Here is a 9,973-nt window from a genome sequence, read left to right as displayed (position 1 = left end):
GAGTACAGGGTGGACTCTCCCTCCCGAGTGAATGGAGACTAGAAAGGGAGAGGATTTCTATTCTGTTCTGTGGGCCGTCAGCATGAAATCCTATGTTCCGCCCTGGCAGGGCTTTGCATTTCACATTCTAGTTTGCATCCCCGTTCCAGACAATTCCAGGGCTTTTGAATCATGCCTCAGCCTTCCTGGCCGCTGTCGCCTCCAAAAACCCAAAAAACAGAGGTGCTGGGTGCAGGCTGAGAGAAGCACAGGTCCAGTCCCGGCCCCGCCCTCTGCCGGTTCTAAAGGACAAGGTCTCTCCGCCTTGCGCCCCGCCCCTACCCCGCCCAGGTCCAGCCGACCCGCCCAGGCCTGGCTTCTGTCCTGCGCGCACAAACCCGGAAGCGGATCGCGTGGTGTGAAGGTCCTACCGCGGCGCGTGAGTTTCGCTCTGCCTTGTATTAAGTCTGCACTTCACAGGTCCCCGGCGCTTCTGTCCCTGGGACGTGGGATCCCCACGGACCTGGAAATTCTCGCCGGTCTTCCTTCACCCAGAGCAAATTGAGACGTCCCGGTAAGAGTCCGGAAGTTGCTTCCTTTTGGGTTTGAAGTCGCTCGGAGGTTGTTCCCGTCCCCGGTCTTTCTGCTATAGGGCAATGTATACACTTCTTATCGCGTATTTTTCCTGCTCAAAACATTTTTCTGACTATTCCTGCCCCGTGCTTTTTAAAGTCCTCACCCGCGAGGTGGATTCCTGCCCTGGGCGCCTCCCAGCCTCGCCCCATTTGGCACCTGGAGTGCAGCGCCCCAGACCCAGCCCCAGCCCCGGGGAGGCTGCGTCCTCTGCCTGGTCCTGGGATCCTGCAGGTCCCACCTTTGTCTTACGGTGCCGTCGCCCACCACGTCCCTCCTGGTGCCGGGCCCTGCTGCTCCCCAAGTCTTCGCTTCCCCTGAGCCAGCACTGGGGGGATCGCAGGGGCTTGTCCTATGACACCAGGTGTTCTTTCCTGTCTAGCTCCACCCCCTGGAAAATGCGCTTCTATGGGATGCAGGCTTCTTACTCCAAACCCGCCTGGGCCAAAGGGATCAGGAGATAGAGAGAGGGACTGAGAGAGCAGTAGAAAACCAGAGACAGAGAAAAGAAGAATGAGAAAGGCCCATAACAGATGGTAAAGTAGAGGATGGGTTAGGGATTTGCCAAGAGACAGCAAAAGTGAAACAAAAAAAAACTAAGAAAGCAGGAGGAGAAAAGTAACTGGAGAAATGTAGAGAAAAGCTAGATGTACACAGATGAAGGACAGCAAGATAGGGAGAGGGGCAGCAAAGAGGGAGGCTAACCAGAGTGAGGGAGAGGAGGAGGGATTTGGAGCCAGGGCAGACAGAGCAGAGTGGTGCTGGTGGCAAGGAGAACAAATGGAGAACCACAGCAGGGAGGACACCTGGGGATCTGGGGTGCTAGAGAGTGGGGACAGAGGAGTGTAACAGGGAAGAGAGAATTTAACAGGGAGAGCAGAGGAGATGGAGAGATAAGAAAAGAGGCTGTAGTATATAGAGATTGAGGACGATCGGAAGATTGGGGAGAAGGAGCAACAAGAGGTTAAATAAGGACCGGGCGCGTGGGTCATACCTGTAATCCCAGCATTTTGGGAGGCCGAGGCGGGCGGATCACCTGAGGTCCAGAGTTCGAGACCAGCCTGATCAACAGGGAGAAACCCCGTCTCTATTAAAAATATAAAATTAGCTGGGAGCGGTTGCACATGCCTGTAATCCCAGCTACTAGGGAGGCTGAAGCAGGAGAATCGTTTGAACCTGGGAGGCGGAGGTTGCGGTGACAGCCAAGATCACACCGGTGTACTCCAGCCTGGGCAACAAGAGTGAAACTCCGTCTCAAAAAAAAAAAAAAAAAAAAAAAAAGAGGTTAAATAAGCTGTCAGAATGGAGCAGAAGAGGTGGAAGAGAAGTAATAGAGGGAAAAAGGGGATAAATAGCAGGAGAGTAGAGGGGTACAAAATGAGGAGCACAATCCCAGGAAAAAAGAAAACAAGAGCTAGAGAGAGAAGGGGAGAATGAGAGATGTGTACAGAATTAGGGAGGGAAGCACAGTAATGAAGAAAGAGGGGCTGGGTGCAGTGGCTCACGCCTGTAATCCCAGCACTTTAGGAGACTGAGGCAGAGGGATTGCTTGAGTCTAGGAGTTCAAGACCAGCCTGGGCAAAATAGTGAGACCCCCCCATCTCTGTCAAAAAAAGAAAAAAAAATTTAACTGGGTGTGATGGTGTGCACCTGTAGTTTCAGCTACTCTAGGCTGAAGCAGGAGGATCACTTGAGCCCAGGAGCTCCAGGCTGCTGTGAGCAGAGATCATGCCACTGTACTCCAGCCTGGTCAAAAGAGCAAGACCCTGTCTCAAAAGAAAAAAAGGGTGGGGGACTTCGGGTACAGATGAGTGGGTGAGTTCATTGGATATGATTAGTTGTGACATGTTGACTTCTGTGTGTATAATCTAATAACTTGTTTAAATTATACAGATGAGGTTTAGCATTTTAAAACTCCTGTCTATGAGACATGTACATTCTATAAATCTTGGTATCAGAGGTTAGCTTCCACTTGGAATCCCAGTTATTCAGTTGTCAGTCACTCTCTTCCCTTTTCCCAGGGTGGGGTAGGAAGTGGGGCAGTGATGTGGGAAAAAAAAAAATCACTTTCTCTTATTGCATAATACTTTTAATTTATTAAATAGTTTATATTTTGAGACAGGGTCTGGCTCTATCACCCAGGCTGGATTACAATGGCGTTATCTACTCTAACTGCAGCCTCAACCTCCTAGGCTCAAGCGATCCTCCTCCCTCAGTCTCTCCAGTAGCTGAGACCACAGGTGTGAGACACCAAGTGCAGCTAGTTGTTTTTTTTCTTTCTTTCTTTGTTTTTTTGTAGAAACAGGGTTTCAGTATGTTTCCCAGGCTGGTCTCAAGATCCTGAGCTCAAAGATTCCTCTTGTGTTGGCCTTGCAAAATAGTGGGATTACAGGGATGAGCCACCACACCGGGCCTACCTACTAATTATTATTATTATTTTTTTTTTTGAGGTGGAGTTTTGCTCTTGTTGCCCAAGCTGGAGTGCAATGGCACGATCTTGGCTAATGACTAGCTCTGTCTTTAGGGTTGAAGCGATTCTCTTGTGATACTTCCCCCGAGTAGCTGGGATTACTGGCATGTGCCACCACACCCTGCTAATTTTGTATAAGGAGGCTGAGGCAGGAGAATCACTTGAACCCGGGTGGCAGAGGTTGTGGTGAGCTCAGATCGCACCATTGCACTCCAGCGTGGGCAACAAGAGCGAAGCTCCTCTAAAAAAAACAAAAAAGAATGGAGCAAAACAGGAGAAGGGCATAAAATGAGGAGAAGTCCAGGGGGAAATGCAGAAAAGAAACAGATGGAGAGAGAAGGTGAGAAAGAGCTATGTATAGAATGATGAAGGGAGGCTGGGTGCAGTGGCTCACGCTTGTAATCCCAGCACTTTGGGAGGCCAAGGCAGGCGGATCCCTAGGTCAGGAGATTGAGACCATCCTGGCTAACACAGTGAAACCCTGTCTCTATTAAAAATACTAAAAATTAGCTGGGTGTGGTGGTGGGCACCTGTAGTCCCGGCTGCTCAGGAGGCTGAGGCAGGAGAATGACGTGAACCCGGGAGGCGGAGCTTGCAGTGAGCCGAGATCGCACCACTGCACTCCAGCCTGGGCGACAGAGCAAGACTCGGTCTCAAAACAAACAAACAAAAAAGAATGATGGAGTGAAACAGTAATGAAGACGAAGTGGGACCCTGGGTGCAGATGAGCGTTGAGTTAATTGGATGTGATGATGAAGTGATGACATGTTGTTTTCTCTGTTTATAATGTAACAAATTTAAAATTTGTTTAAATTATACCGATGAGAATGAGAGTTGGAAAACTCCTGTGTCTAAGTGTGGTGCATTTCATAATTATGGCGTCAGAGGCCAGCTTCCCTCTGCAACCCCTCTTCAGCCAGAGGACAGTGACTTGACTCATTAGTTGTGGATCACCCTCTTCCCTTTTCATGGATGGGGTGGGGAGTGGGGGAGTGAAGTAGGGTAAGAAGTGACTGAGTCTCTGTTACTACATGAAATGTGATAAAAGGAATATTAAAAGTGCTTTTGTTCTCTTTTTGTAATTGTTTTTTTTTTTCTAGTTCCTCTCTTCATTAGTTGAGTTGTTTTTTTGTGTGATTATTTATTTATTTATTTTTTATTTTTGAGATGGAGTCTTTCTCTGTCACGCAGGCTGGAGTGCAGTGGAGCGATCTTTACTCACTGCAACCTCCGACTCTCAGGTTCAAGCAATGCTCTGCCTTAGCCTCCCGAGCAGCTGGGATTACAGGCAGCTGTCACCACACCTGTTGATTTTTGTATTTTTAGTAGAGACAGGGTTTCACCGTCTTGGCCAGGCTGATCTTGAATTCATGACCTCGTGATCCACCCGCCTCAGCCTCGCAAAGTGTTGTGATTACAGGCGTGAGCCACCGCATGGGCCTCATTAGTTGTTTTTTATTTTTTAATTTTACTTTAAATTTACTTATTTTTGCTGTTGTCGGGTTTTTTTTTTTTTTTTTTGGGGTGCAGTTTTGCTCTTGTTGCCCAGGCTGAAGTGCAATGGCGTGATCTTGGCTCACCACAAACTTCACCTCTGGGGCTCAAGTGATTCTCCTGTCTCAGCCTCCTGAGTAGTTATGATTACAGGCATGCACCACAATGGCCAGCTAATTTTGTATTTTCAGTAGAGACGGGGTTTCTCCATCTTGGTCAGGCTGGTCTTGAACTCCTGACCTCAGGTGATCTTCCCGCCTCAGCTTCCCAAGGTGCTGGGATTACAGGCATGAGCCGCTGCACCCGGCCTTTAATTTTTAGTTTTTTGAGACACTCTTACTGCGGTCCAGGCTGGAGCGCAGTGGCAGGATCACAGCTCAGTGCAGCGGCAACCTCCTGGGCTCAGGTGATTTTCCCACCTCAGCCTCCAGAGTAGCTGGGACCACAGGCACACCCCACCAGGCCTGACTAATGTTTAGATATATATACATATTTATTTATTGGGACTCTCTTTGTCACCCACGCTGGAGTGCTGTGGCATGATCTCATCTCACTGCAACCTCCGCCTCCTGGTGTCAAGCGATTCTCCTGCCTCAGCCTCCTGAGTAGCTGGGGTTACAGGTGTGCACCACTATGCCCTGCTAATTTTTGTATTTTTAGTAGAGGCATGGTTTCTCCATGTTGGCCAGGCTGGTCTCGAACTCCTAACCTTGTGGTCTTCCTGCCCCGGCCTCCCAAAGTGCTGGGATTATAGGCGTGAGTCACCATGCCTGGCCTCATTGTTTTCAAAGTATGATATATTTTCAAATATTTCTCCTTTCACCCAAGATTTCATTAGATCCATATTTTTAAAACATTTTAAAATTGCTTCTCTATGAAATTGTGTTCAGTTTACATTGAGGTCTGTGTGCTTTCTAGTCTTTATCATGTATCGAAAACATTTTCTACTACGTGATATATGATTTTAGGTTGTTTCAGTGTGTACTTGATAATGATATCAAGGACCTTTTTTCTTTATCCTAACATGAAAATTTAGTTGAAGTAGCCTATTCCATTTTCTTTTCTTATGTCATCTGAAAAAATGGTGATCTGTGAGCTTCTAAGTAAGTGTTCCCCTCAAGTCCCTCTGGTCCATAATGTCTACAGATGTTGAAAGATGGGCTAGATTGACTTGGAACCTTGGTTTAGTAGAGCCCATGTGTTCATGAGAAAAGCATTTGTTCAGATCTCATTTCTACAGCTGCCTCTTTTTCAGTGTTTTAAACACATATTCCTATGCATGCACAGTTGTGTATATTTTGGACATTTTTCTGGGAGTGAGTAATTTTGTGTTTGGGATTGATGTCATCAAAACCTTACAACTTGAAAGACATTTCCTTTGCTCAGGTATATAAAAGATAGTCCTGGAATTGTTTGTTTGTTTGTTTGTTTTTCTTTGAGATGGAGTCTCGCTCTGTCACCCAGGCTGGAGTGCAGTGGCATGATCTCAGCTCACTGCAACCTTCACCTCCTGGGTTCAAGCAATTATTTTGCATCAGCCTCCCGAGTAGCAGGGATTACAGGCGAGCACCCCTACGCCTGGCTAATTTGTGTATTTTTAGTAGAGATGGGATGTCACCATATTGGCCAGGCTGGTCTTGAGCTCCTGGATTTGTGATCCACCCACTTAGGCCTCCCAAAGTGTTGGGATTACAGGTGTGAGCCACCTTGCCTGACTGCTTTTTTTTTTTTTTTTTTTTTTTTGGTAAGATAGAGTGTCACCCTATCACCCAGGCTGGAATGCTGTGGAACAGTCTTGGATCACTGCAACCTCTGCCTCCCAGGCTCAAGTGATCGTGCATCAGCCTCCCAGGTAGCTGGGACCACAGATGCACACCACGAGGCCTGGCTAATTTTTGGATTTTTGGTAGAGATGGGCTTTACCATGTTGCCCATGTTGGTCTCAAACATCTCAGCTCAAGTGATCAGCCTGCCTCAACTACCCAATGTGCTGGGATTACAAGGGTGAGTCACCACTCCTGGCTTGTCTTGGAATTTTCTAGAGGAGGAAGACCAAGGCAGCCTATTGGCCCTTCCAGGCAATCACATGGGAATCAGCCACACCTCCTTCCTCCTCACCTCACAGCATCTCAGAATAACTTGGTGAAATGTCTCCCGCTGTGAGCCTCAGTGAGCCCACCTGTAACATAGAGGTGAGGCATAAGACCGGAAAAGCTCAGTCAGTGACACTGACCCCTGAAAGGACTGACAAAATACAGTGTGTGGCTTTTCTTCTGGGAGAGGTAGTGCTCAGTTTTAACTTGAATTTTAAATGATTTCCAGTTCTCAAAAAAAAAAAAAAAAAAAGCACAAGATGAGCAAAAACAGGGGATTAGACTCAAGTCACCTTGAACCTTATCATCTCACAGCTTTAACCCACCTACACGACTCCATGTCCCCTGCAGGCCTCGCCCCTGAGCTCTACAATCCTGTGTCCAGTTGTCTCCTCAGCTCTCTCCTGGGACATCAAACAGGCATCCCCACCTTCAGGTGTCCACAAGTGGCTTCCTAAACCCCCAAACACATTCCTTTGCAGTCTGCACATCTCAGATGAGAGTGACTGTCTACTTCCGGAAACTTAGCCTAACTTGACAGCATGCATTTTAAATATGCGAAATAAATTACTTTATTTGTAAGTGTTGTAATTTATAATACAAAGAGAAACTTTCATGTATATGTGAAAAGAGTGAGAAGATACATCACTTCCATTTTTTTGTTGTTGTTTTGTTTTCTTGAGAGGAATTTTCACTCTTGTGGCCGAGGCTGGAGTACAATGCCATCTTCTCAGCTCACTGCAACCTCTGTGTCCTGGGATCAAGGGATTCTCCTGCCTCAGACACCCGAGTAGCTGGGATCACAATCGACCTTCAAAATGCTTTTGGGTTGTGGGAGAAACATGTTTGAAGACTGTGTCCCTATGGGTCTGTGCCCCCAGGACTTCTCTGACCTCATCTCCTACCATTGCCCTCCTCTCTTCCACTGCTGCAGCCACACGGGCCACTTTCCTCTTCCTGGGGCTGAGGTTGCTCCTGTCTCAGGGCCTTCACTTGAGCTGTCCCTCTGCCTAGGACTCTGCCCCTCAGCTGCAAGTGACAAGCAGCCTTTCTTTCCTAGGTCCTTGTTCTGATATCATCTTCTCCGGGTTTCCTTTGTGATCTCCCACAGCCCCCATTTGACGTTGCAGCTGTGAAACCAGAAAATCTTACAGAGATCTCAGTTGATTTAGAAAGTTTATTTTGCCCAAGGTGGTCAGGGCAGAGCTTAATTTTATACACTTTATGGAGACATGAGACATCAATCAAAATATGTAAGAAGTACATTGGTTTGGTCTGGGAGGTTGGGAGAACTTTAAACAAAGGCAGGAAGACTTGAAGCAGGGAGGCGGCTTTTAGGTCACAGAGAAATGAGGCACTAATAGTTGCAATCTTTTGAGTTTCCTTTTTTTTTTTGAGATGAAGTCTCATTTTGTTGCCCAGACCAGAGTGCAGTGGCACAGTCTCGGCTCACTGCAACCTCTGCCTCCTGGGTTCAAGTGATTCTCCTGTCTCAGCTTCCCAAGTAGATGCCCGGATCAGTTTTGTATTTTTAGTAGAGATGTGGTTTCACCATGTTGGCTGGGACGGTGTCGACCTCTTGACCCCAAGTGATCTGTCTGCCTTGGCCTCCCACAGTGCTGGGATTATAGTCCTGAGACACTGTGCTGGGTCCTTCTTTTGAGTTTCTGATTAGCCTTTCAATGGAGGCACTCAGATATGCATCTATGTCAGGGAGCCGAAGGGTGACTTTGAATAGAAGGGGAGTCTGGCTCCCTAAGCAGTTCCCAGCTTGACTTTTCCCTTTTGCTTAGTGATTTGGGGCCCCAAATTCATTTTCCTTAGACACAGCCCAATCTTCACCCCACCCCTGGTCCACATTGAGTGTTCTGTGTGATTATTTTTGTGCCTTTGCCATCCACTGTCAGGATCCTGGTGAGAACAATGCCCCAAGGGGAGGGCAGAGCCAGAATGTGGGGCTGTGCTGGGCTCACCCCCTCTGAGTGGAGCTCAACCCCTGCTTCACATTAGAGTGCAGACCATTTTGCAAATAGAGCTTTTGTGCTGCTTTAGCAGAGATTCTTATTCTGATGGGATGGAACCCACCCTCCGTAATACCTGCAGTGGCCCAGGTGCTTGTCATCTGTGTGTAGCATTGAGCACCTTTGTCCTGCATTTCTGAGGGCTGAGCTCAGCCTGTGATCCACAGAGAGGTGAGGGGTTGCCCTCTGAATGGGGATTGATGAAGGATGAGTCTGTGCCCTGAAGGGGAGATCAGTCCAGCCCAGCTCCCCACTGCTGTCTCGTGTGTGGGGGCTTCTCCAGGAGGGTCAACACACTTGAGATCTGAAGACTGGGGTCAAACACACTTATAGATCTTCCTGTGGGACTTTCTTATCTCTGCATGCTCTCTGGTGCAGTGGGCAGTTGGGGACTTCTTTCTACAGGGTGACATCTCCCCGGTTCATGTGGTTTTGTCACAGGAAGGGAGTGAGTCATTTCTAACATGAAGTCTCATTTTTTTTTCATATACAGGATTGATTCTAAAGACTCATGTTACGTGAGGAAGCAGCTCAGAAGAGGAAAGGAAACGAGCCAGGCATGGCTCTTCCTCAGGTGAAGTGATATTCCTCTGTGGATTAATCTGTCTCTTTCCTTTCTGAAATGCCAGGTATTGTAGTAGCCAGTCTATTCTGAGTCTGAAGCATTTTGCCTGACATGTTCGCTTGCACTCACCCATGCCTGCCTCAGTTCCTCTCATCTGCTCTGAGATTCCATCTCCTGTGACCCAGTGAGATGAACTTGGGAAGAGGCTCCACTGGGCATGGTCCTGGGAAGGGCTCACACCCAGACATGGATAAACATGGGCTGTGGGCCCATTGATGTCAGTGCTGCTGGGCAGCCTGGATTGTTCAGGGGCCACATCTAGATGTCAGCTGTTTGTGGACCAGATCAGAGAAACTACATATGAAATACATATGTTAGCGTACACAGATATCTAGTAAATTTTGGAAAAGGAGACTAATAAGGGGAGATATTTTGTATCTGATTTGGTAATGCATTTGAAGCCACACTAGTAGATAAAGGTGTCTGTGATTCCAAACTTTTTTTTTTTAAGAGACAGGATGTTGGTCCAGGTGCTCACACCTGTAATCCCAGCACTTTGCGAGGCCAAGGCAGGAAGACCACTTGAGGTCAAGAGTTCAAGACCAGCCTGGCCAACATGGTGAAACCCCATCTCTACTAAAAGTACAAAAATTAGCTGGTTGTCGTGGTGCATGCCTGTAATCTCATCTATTCAGGAGGCTGAGGCAAGATAATTGCT

General features: G+C 47.6%; 1 protein-coding gene across 4 annotated transcripts in view; it reads left to right on the top strand.

Moving 5' to 3' along the window:
- Window positions 1-367: 367 nt before the first annotated feature.
- LOC129020976 (zinc finger protein 611) overlaps window positions 368-9,973 on the top strand; it is a 34,072-nt gene continuing 24,466 nt past the window's right edge. For 3 of the 4 annotated variants that reach the window (XR_010125000.1, XR_010124999.1, XM_063658334.1), the window contains exons 1-2: window positions 375-553; window positions 9,184-9,264. Coding sequence is in view for 2 of the 4 variants with exons in the window: in XM_063658334.1 (XP_063514404.1) it covers window positions 9,202-9,264 (63 nt within the window). In the remaining 2 variants the exon portion in view is untranslated. Of the gene's footprint in view, window positions 554-9,183; window positions 9,265-9,973 lie in introns of all 4 variants that reach the window. The other variant, XM_063658333.1, reaches the window with a different exon arrangement.

Source organism: Pongo pygmaeus, chromosome 20 (genome assembly GCF_028885625.2).
Source record: "Pongo pygmaeus isolate AG05252 chromosome 20, NHGRI_mPonPyg2-v2.0_pri, whole genome shotgun sequence".
Taxonomy (NCBI): Eukaryota; Metazoa; Chordata; class Mammalia; order Primates; family Hominidae; genus Pongo; species Pongo pygmaeus.
This window is presented reverse-complemented; position numbering and strand designations above follow the sequence as displayed.